Source organism: Mastigoproctus giganteus, chromosome 5 (assembly GCF_048544385.1).
Source record: "Mastigoproctus giganteus isolate SK-2022 chromosome 5, ASM4854438v1, whole genome shotgun sequence".
NCBI classification, from domain to species: domain Eukaryota; kingdom Metazoa; phylum Arthropoda; class Arachnida; order Uropygi; family Thelyphonidae; genus Mastigoproctus; species Mastigoproctus giganteus.
This window is the reverse complement of record NC_143579.1, coordinates 4,002,141-4,021,984: the sequence shown is the minus strand read 5'-3', so window position 1 is coordinate 4,021,984 and position 19,844 is coordinate 4,002,141. Positions and strand designations below refer to the sequence as shown.

General features: G+C 37.6%; 1 protein-coding gene across 1 annotated transcript in view; it reads left to right on the top strand.

Annotated features, from left to right (window-relative positions):
• Window positions 1-19,099, top strand: part of LOC150085136 (cilia- and flagella-associated protein 251-like) — a 131,265-nt gene extending 112,166 nt beyond the window's left edge. The window contains exons 6-8 of the mRNA XM_090373842.1: window positions 4,552-4,669; window positions 11,644-11,821; window positions 19,024-19,099. Of these exons, the coding sequence (XP_090229968.1) occupies window positions 4,552-4,669; window positions 11,644-11,821; window positions 19,024-19,099 (372 nt within the window). The remainder of the gene's footprint in view (window positions 1-4,551; window positions 4,670-11,643; window positions 11,822-19,023) is intronic.
• Window positions 19,100-19,844: the final 745 nt, after the last annotated feature.

Here is a 19,844-nt window from a genome sequence, read left to right as displayed (position 1 = left end):
AGTTCGGTGCTGGGCCCTCTGTTACAATATTTATATATGATATTGGCAAGGAGGTAAACAACAGGAATCAGGGCATATTACTGCATTAAGTCGTGAAAAAGGCAGATGGGCTGAAGTGGTAATTGAGGTTTATCATTGGTGAATGAAAGGGTACTGCATCATCATCATCATCATCATCATCAGCCATTTTCAATCCACTGCAGGATGAAGGCCTCTCCAGCAACTCTCCAGCAGGGTACTGCATATGAGAAGTAATCCCAAAATAACATACCAATTATATGTTACCCCACTCAAGGTGGCAGAGAACAAACTATATAATCCAACACGACATTCTCTAAGCAGTGCAGGCAGGCAGGCAGGCAGGCAGGCAGGCTGCTAGGTCAGCTCATGAGGGTTTTTGCCAATGAATTTTATATAGAATTTTGGCCAGCAGGGATAAAAAGGTGATTAAATGGTATATAAAGCATGGTTAGGTCACATTTTGATTACTGCTTACAATAATCAGGTAATTAGGTCTAGAAGGCTCATTTTAGGATGTGAATCTGTTAAAATGGAGGCAGAGAAGGGCAACGAGATTATTGAGGGGAACAAAAGAGTACTCCTACCAAGAAAGGCTTCTGTTCTGCAAATTGTTCTGGAATCTAGGACCTATAAGGAGATCTGATTCAGACATTTAAGGCTTTGAATGAATTGAGTAAATTAAGTGTTCATATATCCTTACCCTTGCTTGGATAACACATATAGGAGATATAAATGAGAGCCTTGTCGATCTATTCAGCCTTGGAAAGATTGTGTAAGGCTCGAGGGGTAGAATTTTTTTCAGCCTGGTCTGTACTTGTTAACAGGAGAGACTGCTTCTACAGGGATGGGATACACTTAAATAGAAAGGGTGCAAGAATATTTGCTGATGCTATCAAGGCAGTGTTAGGTGGGTCAGAAAACTGCTAGCTTGGGGGGATACAAGGACTAATAGATTAACAGTAACCACAGGTGATGAAAGTGATTCTTGCACTGCTTCTATTGGAATGAGCAACAGCTTGGAAAACAAGGTGCAGGATATTTCAGAGACTGTTGGGAGTCATTGTGGTACAAGTAAACACATGGATTGTGTTAGAGTAGCTAAAAATAGGAACAGGTGCATGTATACTTGTGTGTACACCAGTGCTAGGTGTTTGGTAAATAAATTTGATGAATTTGAAGTATTGCTCAAAACATCAAAGGCAGATATTGTTGGGATATCAGAGACATGGTGTCACACAGATATAAGGAATGCAGAACTGGAATTTGTGGATTACAATGTGTACAGAAAGGATAGACAGGATAGGAAGGGAGGAGGGGTTATGCTATTAGTTAAGAAACACATAAAATCCAAGGAAGTGAAGCCAGTCAACATCGCTGGACAGTGCAGTGTCCAGTCAGTTTGGTGTGACATAAGCATTGGGAGATCAAAATTGAGAGTAGGAGTGTGCTATAGGCCTAATGACTCTGATGAGTATAATAAGAAACTAAACAGGGAAATAGAGTGGGCCAGTAAATCAGAGTCTTATAATGGGGGATTTTAATTTCCCAAATACTGACTGGAATTTGTAGGTTGGTCGCTCACACACTAGCAAGGCTTTTGTGGATTTATTGGATGATTGTTTTCTACATCAGCATGTTCGGGAGGCAATTAGAGGGAGTAAGATCTGATTATCAGTAGTGATTCTTCATGCATTAAGAATCTGCTGATAAAGGAACCACTAGGTGGCAGTGATCACAGTGTGCTGAAGTGTGATTTACGCAAAGAGGTAACTACCATCAGGGGTAAAGGGAAGGGTTTTTGCTTTCATAAAGGCGACTACAATGGTCTGAGACAGTATTTAAATTCTATACAGTGGGACCAACTGATGATGTTCCAACAGCAAATTTAAAATGGAAAGCATTCAAAGAACTTATCTTGTAGGCTACTAGGCTTTATGTACCAACTAAGAAATATTGTTCAAGGTTTAGGCCTAAATGGATGTCTGATGAACTAATGAGACATATGGCAGAGAAGAAAAATGCATGGGATACATATAAATTAACATGTGACACAGAAGCCTATGATAGATATAAGCTAATCTGTAACCAAGTCACAAAGGAGGTTAGGCAGACGAAGGCAGATTACGAGAAATCTTTGGCAAGGGATGCAAAGAAAAACAGCAAAGAGTTCTTTACTTATGTAAACTCTAAAAGGAAGGGGATGAATCAGATTGGTCCACTTGATATCAATGGTTCAACTGTTATGATCCTGATCAGGTAGCTAACAAACTAAATGAATATTCTGCATCGACATTCACACATGAGGAGTTATTCAGCGAGGGGAATGCCAGAGGTGTATTCAACTGTGGCAGTAAGCTAGGTAATCTTGTAATAACTGAGAGTAAAGTGGAGGAGAAATTGTTGAAGATAAACACAAGAAAGGCACCTGGGGTAGATAGAATCTATCCAGTTATATTAAAGGAGGCAGCAAAGGAAGTAAGCAAAGCCTTAGCCATAATTATGAGAGCTTCCTTGGACTCAGGGGAGATTATTGTTATTTGTTATTTGGTTTTTAGGAGCATTAGCAACTAAGGCCATTTTGCTCCGGGAATATGCGGTGGTCATTCCCTGACCTTTCCGCATCCTCCGTATTTGGTGGTGATGAGCTCGAACCCCGGTCTAATCAAGAAGCGTGTGCTACGCACTGCTGCTCCTTCCCACCTGGCTACGGAGGCGCCTCAGGGGAGGTACCCATAGACTGGAGATGTGCAAATGTGACCCCAATTCACAAAGGAGGATCAAAGGCTGACACAAGTAATTATAGACCTGTGAGTTTAACTTCTGTTCCAGGAAAATTAATGGAGGCACGTTAAAGAAGCACTGCAGGATCATCTAGACAAGACTTCAGTTATAGCTGGGACACAGCATGGTTTTGTTAAGGGAAAGTCTTGCCTGACCAATTTGATTGGATACTGTGATGCAGTCACAAAAGAACTGGTGCAGGGAATAACTTTGATATTATATATTTTGATCTTAGAAAAGCTTTTGATACTGTTGCACATGGAAGACTGCTGCACAAATTGGAGCAGTGTGGCATTGGAGGCAAATTGCTGCTATGGATAAAGGAATGGTTCGGGGGAGAAGACAGAGAGTGGTAATCAATGGCCACTGCTCGTCGTGGACTAATGTTATTAGTGGAGTCCTTCAAGGTTCAGTGTTGGGTCCATTATTGTTTTCTGTATTTATAAATAATATAGATAATGGTATATCAAGCTTAATGTCCAAGTTTTCAGACGGTACAAAGGTTGGCAGGGTTGTTAAGGACACTACTGATGCTATTCTGCTGCAACAGGATCTGGAAAGGTTGAGCAGATGGGCTGAGAGGTGGCAAATGAAGTTTAACATTGACAAATGTAAAGTACTACATATGGGAAACATATGTGACCCCAGAGCAACGTATCAACTCTGTGGTACTACACTTACAGTGGTAAAGAATGAAAAGGAGCTGGGGGTAATTGTTCAGGCAGATATGAAGTTCTCTGAGCAGTGCAGACGGTGATATACAGGAATACCTTGTCAATGATATACAGGAATTTTTCTAGCAGGGATATGGAGGTGATTATTCCCTTGTATAAGGCAATGGTCAGGCCACACTTTGAGTACTGTATACAGGTCTGGAGGCCTCATTTCAAGAAGGATGTAGAGCTGCTGGAACGAGTACAGAGAAAGGCAACAAGATTAGCGAATGGAACAAACGGTTGTTGCTCTTACGAAGAAAGGCTTAAGTTTTGCAAATTACAGTGTCTGGAGACTAGGCACCGGCGAGGTGATCTGATAGAGGTGTATAAAGCCTTGAATAGTTTGATCATGCTCAATGCCGATGGGATTCTTCCTCTTGCTCAAAATAATCACCTGAGAGGGCATAAATTCAGATTGAGGAAAGACAGATGTAGGATAGATGTGCGGAAATTTGCCTTTAGCCAGCGGGTAGTTGGTTGGTGGAACAGACTTCCATCCCTTGTTGTGGAAAATTAACTGGGGTGAAATGGAAGTTTTTTTTTTTTTTTTTTGACTGATGCTGCATAAGCTTGCTTTCTTACATCATATGCCTCTACTAATGTTAATGCTAAATTTAAATTGGGGAAGGTTGGTTGTAGGATAGATGTGCAGAAATTTGCTTTCAATCAGGTGTTGGTTGATCGGTGGAACATAGTTCCATCTAGTGTTGTGTAAGTGGATAATTTGAATAAATTTAAGGAAGAATTAGACAAATTATTAAAGGGGAGGGACAATGATGTGGGAAGAGTTTTTTTCTTAAATCTTGAAAGATTTAAAAATAGGTAGATTATATAATTAATCTTTTAAAAGCATGTGCAGAAATATACAGCTGAAAGTGTATATTACTACTTATAATTGTCAGTGTTGGTTAAATTTTTTTGAATATCTACAGTTTAGTAATATTCATCATTCTTGGAAATTCAGTAATATTCATTAATCTTTTTCTTGCAAAGATAATCCTTTTATTTGACCATGGTTCTGTGGTAATTTTAGGACTACAAGCAAGATATAGGAAAATTTACCCAGACGACATTTTTATCAGGATGTGATACAGTGTTGACTGCTACAACATCAGGTAGTTTCATAATGTGGGGGAGCTCTCAACCAAAAGGTAATTTCTGATTCTAGTAATAATCCATTTAAGAGATAAGTTTAATATACTGGTAAAATTGCTGATTCCAGAAATTTTATCAGTATGTTAAACTTATCTCTCATTTGGGAGGGGGGGGGTTATAAAAATATTTGTATTCATCCAGAAGTAGTTGTGATAAAGTTGAAACAAACACCATGTATTACACTTTTTCAACATGGTCATCAGACAAAATGACATATTTTTGCCACCTCTCAATACACTTCTGCAGAAAATTTACCTTTAGCCAGCAGATGGTTGATTGCTGGAACAAACTTCCATCTGTTGTTGTGGAAGTTAAAAGCTTAAATAAATTCAAGACAGACCTAGACAAACATTTGGAGTGAGTGGATGGGTGAAATGGGAAGTTTTTTTTTTTGGCTGCTGTTGTATAAGCTTATTTTCTTGCATCATATGTCTCTACTATTGCTAATACCTTCAAACTATGACTCAGTAACAGAAATCACCTCATCATCAGATGAGGTGATTTCAATGGAGAAAGGAACTCATGGCAGGAAAGAGGAAGAAATCCAAGGGTGCAAGGTTTTGTGGGGGAAGAATAAGCAGGATATTTCAAACCCACATTCATGGGCACACCTCACTGTAGCATGCAAGGAATGCTCAGGGGCATTTTCGTGGAGCAGGCACACATTTTGAACAACTTTCCCCATCTTTTTTCTTTTAGAGCAGCATTAGCTTTATGAGAAGGTTGAAATAATACACTGTTACAGTAGTCCTTTTGAAGGTAATCTGTTAGTGTTACACTATGCTGATCCAAAAAATTGACAGCATCACCTTGCCAGCACTAGCACTTGGTTGCACCTTGCCTTTTGGAGGCTGGTGATACTGCATGCTTCCATTGTTTTGACATTTGTTTAGTTTTGGGATCATAGTGATGGATCCAAGTTTTGTCCATAGTGACTAGCTGTGAAAAACTCCTCTTGCTTTTCCTGGCACATCAGTAACATTTCATATGCACATTGTGCCCTTTCCTTCTTTTGGGAAGGGGTCAGAATTCTGGGAACCCATCTAGCAGACACTTTACTCATATGCAGCTGTAGTTCTTTAATACTAATATAGCAATCTTCCAGGATTACCAATGTGCAATAACACTGCAACCTGGGCAGTTTTCTCCATAAACAGTGACCATCATTTCTTGGATTATTTTGCGTGTTTTTTATTTTCTCTTGTAGAAGAGAAAATAAAAAACAAATAATACTGATCTGTATTCTACTTTATCCATCTGTATTCTATTTCACTTCATTCAATGCTGCAAAGAAAACAATGAATTCAGATCAAAACCAAAATTTGTATGGTTGCTATAAAGATTTTAAGTTATCAAACAGAAAAAATTTCATCTTACTATCACAATTGCTTCTGGATGAATATAAATCTTTTTTGACCCCCCCCCCAACTAGTAAATACAAATAATTGTTAAGAGTATAAAATTTCAAGCTAAAACTAAAACATTTTCCAGTAATTAATTGATTTAGATTGTTTAAATAGTTTTAGAATATTTTACTGTTGATAGAGTTCTATCACAAGAATTAAAGCCTATGCTGTTTAGAGAATGATTATTCCTATATCATTTAAATAGAAATAAACAGTTACTGAATTAGACTAGACCACTTTAAGAGCTTAAGCCTCAGGCTGTGAAAGAATTAGAAAATGTACAAGTTTGTGCAAATGCAGCAGATTAGTACGCAGCAATTCTAAAAAAAGCTAAAAATGGCATCGTTTTAGTTATATTTCATATTGTGAATACCTTCAAAACGAGTTAACATGATATTGCACTACTTCGAATGAGTAATGCTTCACCAATGGAGAAGACTTGTTACTTATTCTTGGCGGATACCACCATCCAGCCGGCACCGTTTTAGGGCCATTTGGCCCTTCTTCAGTGTGTGGGGAGGTGGCGAGTTGCCATGATATTGCACTACTATCTACCCACCAAAGAAGGGCCAAATAGTCCTGAAATGTGAACTCCTGAAATAGTCCTGTCCGGGTGAAATAGTCCTGTATCTGCTGAGAATAAGTATCAATAGTCTTCTCTATTGGTGAAGCGTTACTTATTCGAAGTAGTGCAATATCATATATTTGGATCTTAAGAAAGGATTTTGATACTTTGCACATTAGCATTAGCATTAGTAGAGGCATTTGATGAAAGAAAGCAAGCTTATGCAGCATCAGCCAAAAAAAAAAAATAATAAATAAATAAATAAATAAAAAAATAACCACTTCCACTTCACCCCTCTGTTCGTTCGAAATACCTGTTCAGCTGAGCCTTAAACTTATTTAGGCTATCAACTTCCACGACAAGGGATGGAAGTCTATTCCACCAACCAACCACCCGCTGGCTAAAGGCAAATTTCCGCACGTCTATCCTACATTTTTCTTTTCTCAATTTGAATTTATGCCCTCTCAGGTGATTATTCTGAGCAAGAGGAAGAATCCCATCAGCATTGAGCAAGCTCAAACCATTCAAGGCTTTATACACCTCTATCAGATCACCTCGCTGGTGCCTAGTCTCAAGACACTGTAATTTGCAAAACTTAAGCCTTTCTTCGTAAGAGCACCCCCTTTGTTCCATTCACCAATCTTGTTGCCCTTCTCTGTACTCGTTCCAGCCTCTCTACATCCGTTTTGAAATGAGGCCTCCAGACCTGTAAACAGTACTCTAGGTGTGGCCTGACCATTGCCTTATACAAGGGAATAATCACCTCCTTATCCCTGCTAGAAAAATTCCTATATATCATCGACAATACACCATGAGCTACTCTTGCAGCCCATCTGCACTGCTCAGAAAACTTCATATCTGCCTGCACAACCACCCCCAGGTCCCTTTCATTCTCTACCACTGTCAGTGTAGTACCACAGAGTTGATACGTTGTTCTGGGGTTGCTGTTTCCCATATGTAGTACTTTACATTTGTCAATGTTAAACTTCATTTGCCACCTCTCAGCCCATCTGCTCAACCTTTCCAGATCCTGTTGCAGTAGCATAGTGTGAGTAGTGTCCTTGACAACCCTGCCAACCTTCGTATCGTATGCAAACTTGGACATTAAGCTTGATATACTATCATCAATATCATTTATAAATACAGAAAACAATAATGGACCCAATACTGAACTCTGAGGGACTCCACTAATAACATTAGTCCACGATGAGCAGTATCCATTGATTACCACTCTCTGTCTTCTCCCCCGAACCATTCCTTTATCCATAGCAGCAATTTGTCTCCAATGCCACACTGCTCCAATTTGTGCAGCAGTCTTCCATGTGCAACAGTATCAAAATCCTTTCTAAGATCCAAGTATATAATATCAAAGTTATTCCCTGCATCCAGTTCTTTTGTGACTGCATCATAGTATCCAATCAAATTGGTCAGGCAAGACTTCCCCTTAACAAAACCATGCTGTGTCTGAGCTATAACTGAAGTCTTGTCTAGATGATCCTGCAGTGCTTCTTTAACCAGTGCCTCCATTAATTTTCCAGGAACAGAAGTTAAACTAACAGGTCTATAATTACTTGTGTCGCCCTTTGATCCTCCTTTGTGAATTGGGGTCACATTTGCACATCTCCAGTCCATGGGTACTTCCCCTGAGTCCAAGGAAGCTCTCATAATTATGGCTAAGGGTTTGCTTACTTCCTTTGCTGCCTCCTTCAATATAACTGGATAGATCCCATCCACCCCAGGTGCCTTTCTTGTATTTATCTTCAACAATTTCTCCTCCACTTTACTCTCAGTTATTACAAGATTACCTAGCTTACTGCCAGAGTTGAATACACCTCTGGCATTCCCCTCGCTAAATAACTCCTCATGTGTGAATGTCGATGCAAAATATTCATTCAGTTTTTAGCTACCTGAGCAGGATCATCAACAGTTGACCCATCGATATCAAGTGGACCAATCTGATTCATCCCCTTCCTTCTAGAGTTTACATAAGTAAAGAACTCTTTGCTGTTTTTCTTTGCATCCCTTGCCAAAGATTTCTCGTAATCTGCCTTCGCCTGCCTAACCTCCTTTGTAACTTCGTTACAGATTAACTTGTATCTATCATAGGCTTCTGTGTCACGTGTTAATTTGCATGTATCCCATGCATTTTTCTTCTCTGCCATATGTCTCATTAGTTCATCAGACATCCACTTAGGCCTAAACCTTGAACAATATTTCTTAGTTGGTATGTAAAGCCCAGTAGTTTCCAAGATAAGTTCTTTGAATGCTTCCCATTTTGAATTTGCTGTTGGTAACATCATCAGTTGGTCCCACTGTATAGAATTTAAATACTGTCTCAGAAAGAAGACTGCTGAACAAATTGGAGCAGTGTGGCATTGGAAGCAAATTTGCTGCTATTGATAAAGGGATGGTTGAGTGGGAGAAGACAGGGACTGGTAATCAATGGACACTGCTCATCTTGGACTAATGTTATTAGTGGAGTCTCTCAGGATTCAGTGTTGGGTCCATTGTTGTTTTCTGTATTTATAAATGATATTGGTGATGGTATATCAAGCTTAATGTCCAAGTTTGCAGATGATACGAAGGTTGGCAGGGTTGTTAAGCACACTAATGATCCTGTTGCAGTACGCTGCTTCAACAGGATCTAGAAAAGTTGAGCAGATGGGCTGAGAAGTGGCAAATGAAGTTTAACATTATCAAATGTAAATTACCACATATGGGAAGCAGTAACCCCAGAGTAACGTATCAACTCTGTGGTACTACACTGACAGTGGTAGGGAACGAAAAGGACCTGGGGGTAATTGTGCAGGCAGATATGAAGTTTTCTCTAAGCAGTGCAGATGGTCTGCAAGAGTAGTTCATGGTGTCTTGTCAATGATATACAGGAATTTTTCTAACAGGGATAAGGAGGTAATTATCCTCTGGTATAAGGCTATGGTCAGGCCACACCTTGAGTAATGGATGTAGAGCTGTTGGAACGGGTACAGAGAAGGGCAACAAGATTAGTGAATGTAACAAAGGGTTGCTCTTACGAAGAAAGGCTTAAGTTTTGCAAATTACAGTGTCTGGAGACTAGGCACTTGTGAAGTGATCTGACTGAGGTGTATAAAGCGTTGAATGGTTTGAGCATGCTCAATGCTGATAGGATTCGTCCTCTTGCTCAGAATAATCACCTGAGAGGGCATAAATTCAAATTTAGGAAAGACCGATGTAGGATAGAAATTTGCCTGTAGCCAGCGGGTAGTTGGTTGTTGGAACAGACTTCCATCCCTTTTTGTGGAAGTTGATAGCCTAAATAAATTTACGGCTGAGCTGGAGAGGTATTTGGAATGAACGGAGGGGTGAAATGGGAGCACTTGTTTTTTTTTTTTTTTTTGGCTGATGCTGCATAAGCTTGCTTTCGTGCATCATCATTCATCATATGCCTCTACTAATGCTAATATCATGGCAACTCATTGTGAAGGTATTCACAATATGAGATATAACTAAAATGATGCTGTTATTAGCTTTTATTAGAATTGCTGCATACTAATATGCTGCATTTGCACAAACTTGTACAGTTAGTGAAGTAACACTTTAGCTCATGCTTACAATTAACTCTACAAGTCAAATTGCAGTGTAACTAACCTGACTCCCACACATTATACAATTGTAATAAATTTATTAAAAAACTGCTTATTTACCACTCTAAACATAAAATGACTTTTGAAAGAATAGCAAATGGTTTTCCCCTAGTCAATAAATTAATTAAATTATTCTCAACAGAAATGACTTTTATTTAATTTTATTTGTTCAATATCTGCACTTCCACCATACATGCCTGATAGTTCATTTTACCAAAAATGTACTTTAAATAGTGTGCTTTATTTAACTGCATGTACAGTATATGTTAAATTATTAAATAAGTCAAATACAGTATATAAAAGTCAAAAATAGGTCACTCTTAGCCACTTTACTTTCAAAATGGAATGCTTCATGAATTCCCAGAAAAGTTCATAAGATTGGGATATTGAGTAAATTGAATGTCCAATCTCAAAAATTTTTGTTTTAAGATTAAGTTTGTAAATAAGATGTTCATAAATTGCAAACTCACTGTTTGGGAAAAACTGACTGGACCTCAAGAAGTTTACATTTGGGCATCGTGTTTGTTAGTCTGCTGAAATTAAAGGGTAGCTGGTTTGTTGCCTTTAGGGAGTGAGAAGAGATAAGGTAAAGTGTGCTTTTCTTTCTCTCTCTATCTTTCTGATTGATGCAGCAAAACCTGGCTTTCTTGCAACTTTTGGCCTTTAACAATACTAAATGGGTAAACCTTACCTCCAAAGTACTACTTAAATGATTGATTTAATTACCTAGTCTAGCAGTTTTTAATCTTTAGTTGGATGTGGACCTCCCTAATCTTATTAATATTTAGGTCCAGATTTAGTTATTCTATTGCTTCCTCAGGTTTTTCAATTCAATTTGTATTCAGTTCATTTCGATTCTTATACTTTTTTGGTTCTAAATATATTTTTCAGACTCTATTTTTCCCCTATTCCCCATGCAAAAAATCAAAAGTTGCACCACCTATGCATACACTTTCCATTTGTGAAAGTCAAAATACAAATCCTTTTACTGACAGACAAAATACAAATCCTTTTGCTAAAACTTTTTTTTTTTTATCAGGTTCTGAATTTGTCATTCTCAAGCTGTGTAATTTTTGACCCTGGATTTTAATTTTTTTCTTTACAAAAGAGATAAACAGATCATTAGATCACATTCACTTTATAGATAATCTCACACGCACACACTCGCACGTGCACACACACACACACACACACACACACACACACACACACACACACACACACACACACACACACACACACACACACACACACACACACATGCATCTGTGAAAAATAGATAATCCCCCCAACACACAACCTTTAGATTTATAAGCATATCATATTGCCAGTTGAAAATTATTTGCATAAAAAGTGACAGTGGAATTTATTTATAGATCCTGATCGAGTAAGGTTATTTGTTAAGCCAGAAGACAGACTTGCAGTAAGAGTTGTGCATCCCTTGAAGGAAAAAGCAAGTATACCAATTCTGACTACATTTAATAACTATGTGATTGCTGCAAGCAGTATTGGACACATTAGTTTCTTTGATGAAGATATGAAAATTATACATTGGTAAGTAAGTTTTTATATATTTGTATTTTTAATACTTACTTTTTGCTAAAGAAATAAAAAATTAAAAATAAAAACCCTATAACTGTCAGGAAGACATATAAATTGCATTACATAAAATTATAGTGGTTATCAAGGAAAGAAGTAACAGTTTTGAATGCCTGTATTTTTTTGATGTATTGGACTGGTATTTTTGAGTTTGGTATCATTACCTCCCCTAATGGTTGCATCCCCTAATGTAACAAAGGCCATTAAATGTAAATAAAAAATTATTTGCCAGAATGACATCAGTGTCAGTTCTTAAAGAAATTAAAGTAAGATTTGGTTGTAGTTTTAGTATTCTTCAATTATTGTGATATCATTTGACTGTATTATTAATTTTTTTGCTAAGAAGCAAAAAATTGGCTATAAACAAATAAAAAAAATTTTTTTCATTAAATCTAATATGCAATCATTAAAAATATGAATTTAAAATTAGTTGGTATTTCTCTCCAATTTCGACAGTATTTTACCATCACATGCTTTAGGAGGAGCATGAATAGTTCAAATGCACAAGCTTGTGCAAACCTTTCAAGCACCAGTCAAAGAACAAGGGAACCATTTATTATTAGGAATGAAAATGTGATTAAATTATTTCAGATTAAACTTTAAAAAATACTTAAACCATTCAAAAATACAGCAAAATAATGCTCTTGATAGCATTATAGGTCAGGCAAGGTGTTATATTGCTCCTCACCACCTCTGAACCAAAGAAAAATTAAATAAACATTAAAATCTAAAAAATAAAAATAAAAAGAACCAAACAACACTCACCTCCAGAGGAGTGAATGCATGACTCCTTGCCCAAAGACAGATTCTAGACCCTGAAGAATGAGCGCTACCAAAAGAAAACTACACTGAAACAAAGAGCTGACAAGCACTATCTTTTCAATGGACACCAGCACTTGTCATCTTCAAAAAAAGGGTTGCATTTCAATCACTGATTGCCATCTTAGCAAACTGTCAGTGGATGTCCCAATATATCCAAGCAAATATTAAGAGAAATAACAAACCAAACATAAAATATGTTATGGCTACCATCCACTGTGGAATAAATAAGGAAGCAGTAAACAAAATGCAAATTTAGGTGTCAACTTCTCTAATCAACGGATCCAAAAGAACATACAAATATGCAACTCAAATGAAACATCTGATATCCAGGTCCTGGTGATATTTCTCCACTTGTTCTCGAAACCTGTGCTCTTGAACTTACTCCTATTCTTTGCCACCTTTTTTAACTTTCTTATTCCAAAGGTGCGTTTTCTTCTGCTTGGAAATTTGCTCATATCCAGCCAGTTCCTAAAAAGGGAGACAAATCTCTCCCAGCCAATTATCGTCCCATTTCAGTTACTTCTATTCTTTCTAAAGTAATGGAGAAATGAATTAACTGCCAACTCTTAAACTGTCTAGAAACCTTCTGTCAGATCAATGATCACCAGTATGGATTCTATCAGTGTCCATCCACTGGTGATATTCTGGCTTATGTTACCCATTTATGGACAAATTCAATGGAAAAGTTCAGTGAAACACAAGCAGTTGCTCTTGACATCTCAAAGGCTTTCGATATCTTCTTTCAGAAAAACAAATATCTTCTTTCGTCTTCTCAACCTCCAACACACGCATGGTACTAAGTACTACAGGTTCTAATACCTCTCGTGTTTGGGATTTTCATAAATAAATAAATAAAAAAAAAAAAAATAGAACTTAAATAAATAACTCAAACAATTACCATTATTAATATAAACCAATAATAGAATAAATTGTTGAAACATAATACTATACATAATACATAATGAAACATAAGTGTTTTTTTAAATGTAATCTGAAAGAGCAGGGGAGTTTTATTTTCATAAATGTAAACACATTAACAAATCTATCACCAATAACAAGCAAATGTAAGAGTTTCATTTTCACAAGTTGCTACCATGTGCTGTTGTCAGGAGCACAAGCCTTAGCAACACATACTAATTCCCATAGCAACAAATTAGTAATATTGTCATACCCAGAGAAGAGAGGTGAGTTTGTAGAGGACAAATGCCCATGCTCCATATGGTTTATTTTAAAAAATATTTAAAGTATACATTTTTAATATAAAAAAATGCATTGTTCCATAATAGAATGAAAATGCACTCATACTAAAGAGGAACAATTTTTAATTATTGCCAATAAAAGGTTTTAAAAAGGTAGTACCTGAAGGGGAAAGCACTTCTCCACTATGAGAGAGTTGGCTATGCCCATTGGAGGTTAAACATGTAAGAGATGTCATTTTTTTTATCAGTTAGTTATGCATCCTAGAATGAAAATTCTTTAAGCAAAATTGAGTACACCACTCAGCTGTGTGTATTTTGTGTGAAAGTTTAATCAACTAGCATGTTTTTTTACATGCAGCAGAATATAAAGTGAGATTTGGTTGCAGTTACATGCAGAAAGAATTTAAAGTGAGTTTTGGCTGCATGAAAGTTCCAGAAAGGTCAACAGTTCCAAGGTTAGTGAAGAAGTCTGAACTAGAGTCCTGCATCAGCTTGGGTACCAACAGGTTACCTGCAGTGCGGGTCAAGTTATGGTGGGTTGAGTCTTCAGAAATTTTGCAGTTCCAGTTTGGGTGCAGTTCCAGTTTTTGAATGTAAATAATTTAATTCAGTGATACCAAAAATTAATATATCAACTTATAAAGTAACTGTTTTTATTAGATTTTTTTTAAAGTAACATTTAAAGACTAAAAAGGGGGTTTAGGGATGCGAGCCTTAGATTACGGATTATTTACTAGCTGAACAAGTTAGTGCAAAACATCACTTTAATTCGTAGTAAATCACTTAAGTAAGTGAAATGGCTTACAGCTCATATTGTGAATGCCTTCACAATAAGTTGCCATGATATTGCATTACCTTGAATAAGCAATGCTTCGCCAGTAGAGAAAAACTATTGTTACATATTCTTGGTGGATACTATTACCCAGATGGCACTATTTTGAATCTTTTTGGCTTCTCATCGGTGGGCAGTTATAAAGTGTAACTCCACAATATGAGAGATGCCACTAATTTTATCACCTGGCGCACTATGGCTATAGTTACTGATGTGCCTAATAAATCCCCAAAAAAACAAACAAACAATTATATCACCCAGGTACCTACCCACCCACCATTGTGAAGCCAACAAGCTTCAAAACAGTGCCATCTGGGTGTGGTATGTGCTGAGAATAAGTAACATTAGTCTTCTCTACTGATGAAGCATTGCTTATTAGCATTAGTTAGCATTAGTTGAGGCATATGATGCAAGAAAGCAAGCTTATACAGCATCAGCCAAAAAAAAAAAAAAAAACCCTTCCCATTTCACCCATCCAGCACTCCAAATATTTGTCTAGTTCAGCCCTTAAATTTATTAACCTATCAACTTCCACAACAACACATGGAAGTCTGTTCCAGCAATCAACTACTGCTGGCTAAAGGCAAATTTTCGCACATTTATTCTACAACTCTCTTTCTTCAATTTGAATCTGTTCCTGCTCAGGTTTTTAATCTGAGCAAGCGGAAATATCCCATCAGCATTGAGCCTACTCAACCCATTCAAGGCCTTATACACCGCATTCAGATCACTTCACAGGTGCCTAGTCTCCAGATAATGCAACTTTCAGAACTTAAACCTCTCTTGGTAAGAGGATCCCTTTGTTCTTCTCATCAATCTTGTTGCCCTTCCCCGTACTCATTCTATCAACTCTACATCCTTCCTAAAATGAGGCCTCCAGACCTGTACGCAGTACTCGAGGTGTGGCCTAACCACTGCATTATACAAAGGGATAATCACCTCCTTGTCTCTGATAGCAAAATTCCTATATATCTTTGACAAAACTCCATGACCTGCTCTGGCGGCCTGTCTACACTGCTCAGAGAACTTCATATCTGACTGCACAATTACCTCTGGGTCTTTTTTATTCTCCACCTCCCTGAGTGTAGTACCACACAGGTGGTACGTTTCTGTTGCTACCCATACGCAGTACTTTCCATTTGTCAATGTTAAACTTCAGTTGCCACTTCTCAGCCAATCTGCCTAACTTTACTAGATCCTGTTGCAGTAGCATACTAATCGCTTGCACGAGTACCACACAGGTGGTACGTTTCTGTTGCTACCCATACGCAGTACTTTCCATTTGTCAATGTTAAACTTCAGTTGCCACTTCTCAGCCAATCTGCCTAACTTTACTAGATCCTGTTGCAGTAGCATACTGTCTTTACTGTCATTAACAACCTTGCCAACCTTTTTATCATCTGCAAACTTGAACATTAAGCCTGATATATCTTCATCAATATCATTGATAAATACACAAAACAACAATGGGTCCAGCACCGAACCCTGGGGGACTCCACTAATAACATTAGTCCATGTAGGGCAGTGTCCATTTATTACCATTCTCTGCCATCTCCCACTCAACCATCCCTTTGTCCATCACAGCAACTTACCCTTAATGCCATACTGCTACAATTTGTATAGCAGTCTTCTATTTGCAACAGTATCAAAAGCTTTCCTGAAATCCAAGTATATGATATCAAAATTAAAAATTATTTTTTGCATCCAGTTCCTTTGTGATCACATTATTTAGCCATGGAGGAACTAGAAACCAGGATTTTTCACCAGTTGCATTTCCCCATACACGAGTGGAAGCGATACATAGACGATACATTTAACATTATAAAAAAGGGGAAGGAAGATGAAGTGCTTAACTTACTTAATAGCTTCTCCCCATTTATACAATTTACCTCGGAGGTGGAAACAGCTGGGACCCTCCCATTTCTAGATGTCCTGGTTAGTAGAGATGGTCTTAGATTAAAGACAACAGTATATAGAAAGCCAACGTGCCGTAGCCAATATATTCATTACAGCTTGGCACAGGCTTATCAACATAAGAATAGTGTAGCCAGGGCATTACTAAATAGGGTGTGGACCCACTGTAGTACCCCCCGAGGATAGAGAAATGGAAATATGTAGGGTCACGGCAGACCTCAGTAAGTGCGGTTACCCCCAGAGGGTTTTGGACAAATATATTAATAGGGTTGAGCCCAGTTGTAGGGAGTCGCTCGCCCCTGTGGCCACCGCATACATCCCTTACTATCCGGGCCTTTCTGAATGTATTGTACGGTCACTGCGGGAGTGTCAGACCCGCTGTGTGTAACTTCCAGGACGGAGGTTGCACACAGTGGTGTCGCAAGTTAAAGACCCTGTAACCCAAGACTCCACTAGTAGTGTGGTCTATGAGATTAAGTGCCCAGATTGTGCTATGTGGGGGAAATGGGACGATGTTTCAAAGACCATCTGGGGGAGCACACAACTGCTATAAAGACTGCGAACTATGGGAAGTCTGCTGTGGCAGAGCATTTCTGGGAGAAGCAACATCGGATCTCCCCTGAAGACGTGGTCATAACTTGTGTTCCCAGAACCTGTGCCCATGGGTTCTGGGAACTCAAGTGGTTCGAGAGCTTACGAATCATTGCATCTAGTCATAATACTATCAACAGGGACAGGGGTATGCGTTTACACCCCTTGTTTGAGGCGGTTGTCCTCAGACGTGATGATCGATTTCGTATGGCACACTCCCGAGCCACTTCCGTTTCCGGTGCGCAAGTGGGAAATGCCGACTATGTGCCTGGTGAATCACGTGTTTGAGTGCCATGGGCCTGTTACTTAAGGATGTGTAGTGCCAGTAATAGTACACTGTTGAGGAAGGAGACAGCGGTCTCCGAAAGCTTCGGTATTTTACTATATTTTAATGATTTTAGCATTGTTCTTAATTGTTTTAACCTATTTTATTTTATTTATTGTAATAGTCTAGTTTAACCAATATTTGTATCATATTTATTTTATTTTATATCTTATTTTATTATATTTTATAGTAAATTATATTTTATAGGTGTAATTATTTCAATATGGAATTACCCAGCCCCATAGGCCTTTTTGAAGATATGGATGTGAAGAAATTTCCAAGCAGAAGGAAAAACACCTTTGGAATAAGAAAGTGAAAAAGGGCAACATAGAATAGGAGTAAGCTCAGGTACGGAGGTTTTGAAAACAAGTATAGAAATATCATCAGGACCAGGCTTTCTTAGCATCAATATTGTTCAAAATCTTTTTGACATCCTTTTGACAGAAAATCACAGGAGGCATTAAATGGAGTGTGCTGAGAATGGTATGAGGTGGTTTACCAAGATCATCAATACATGAGTTAGAAGAAAAGTAGGATGCTAGCAGGTCAGCTTATCTTTGGCTGAAGTGCAATAGAACCACCTGGTTTTGACAAAGGCGGAAATAAAAATGGAAAAAATACAGAAATCATAAAGGTATTGAACATAATCTTATTTAGAAGTGTGTTCATAACAAGGCACCTCCAAGTGAGAGCAAGTGTAGGCATTCATGGTTATGCTATACTGAATCAAGCAGGATTAGGAAGGTGGGGGAGACCCCTCACAAGGTTTTGGAAGTGACATTACATGGTGATTTTCCATGATATTTTTTTATTATTATTTTTTTTTTCTCTATAAATAAGCACTATTATACCATGTGAGTTTTTAAAAGTTAGTTTATTTAACTTTATGCTATATTATACAACATAACTATTGTAGTGTACAATTAGGTGTCATTTCAGGAACCTTGCTGAAAGCCATCATCAGACCATACTTGGCTATACTGTTTACATTCTCGTCTTGTTGAATGAACATCCTTCTCTCCTTCATTCATTCACTGAATGTGAGTGAGTGAACCAAGAGGAGGCTGTTAACAGTACAACTAAGGTCTGATGATGGATTCAGAAACAATACCTAATTGTATAGTACATGTAGTCAATAAAGCTAAATAAAGTAACTTTTAAAAACTCACATGATATAATAGTGGTTATTTATAAAGAAAAAAATTTGAAAGTAGAACTCCTTACCATCATCTATGTGCTATGGAAATGAAACTCATTGTCTAATCATGTTGATTATATTGTTATCTTGTATGTGTATTTGTACTTCAGTGTTATTGTGTGATGTTGGATGTAATTGACTATCTTAAAAAATTGAGAAATGTACTTAGCCTATATATCTAACATCCAGCAGAAGATTTAATAATTTTTTCTTTGTGAAATAATATGTTTATTCATAAACATCTATTGAATTGAGTTAATTACTATTTATTTTCAGGTATAAAGAATTTAACCTTGAACTACTAAATGCTGTTTCATTTAATTTTGAAATCGGACCTTATAATGATCGGTAAGCAAGGATTTTTAATTGTTTCAGTGATAGAAACATATTCATTCAGAAAAAAATGCGCACGCGCACACACACACACACACACACACACACACACACACACACACACACACACACACACACACACACACACACACTCTCTCTCTCTCTCTCTCTCTCTCTCTCTCTCTCTCTCTCTCTCTCTCTCTCTGTCTCTCTCTCTCCTCTTCTCTTCTCTTCTCTTACCCCAGGATAGCAAGATGCTAGTGGGATAAATATTATATAAGGCATAATTTGATTATACATTAATATATGCTGTATGAGGACAGTAGTAATTCTAGATTTGAGGCTGAGTGACATAATCAACATGATTAGATAACAAAGAGGGAAGATTATTTGACAATTGACTCCTCTCAAAGTGGGAAGTCCCTAAATATGCAATCTAAATGGTCAAGTTAGAGACCACTACCATTATTGGGAAAGGCCATAACATCCATTCTATTGAATTAAAAGGCTCTGCTGCTTTCAAGTACAGACTGGACCAGATTGACCAGTGTATTTTGAGCTGTCGAGCAGTAAAAAAAAACAAAGCCTAGATATAATATTATGTGAAGATATTACAGATCCCACAGTCAACACAGAAATATCATTTTTGGCATGCTTGTGTAACTTCAGAAAACTAAGTACAGTAGAACCTCACTAATTGGTCACCTTTGGGACTAGAGGTGTAACCAATTTGGGACTAGAGGTGTGACCAATTATTTGAAATA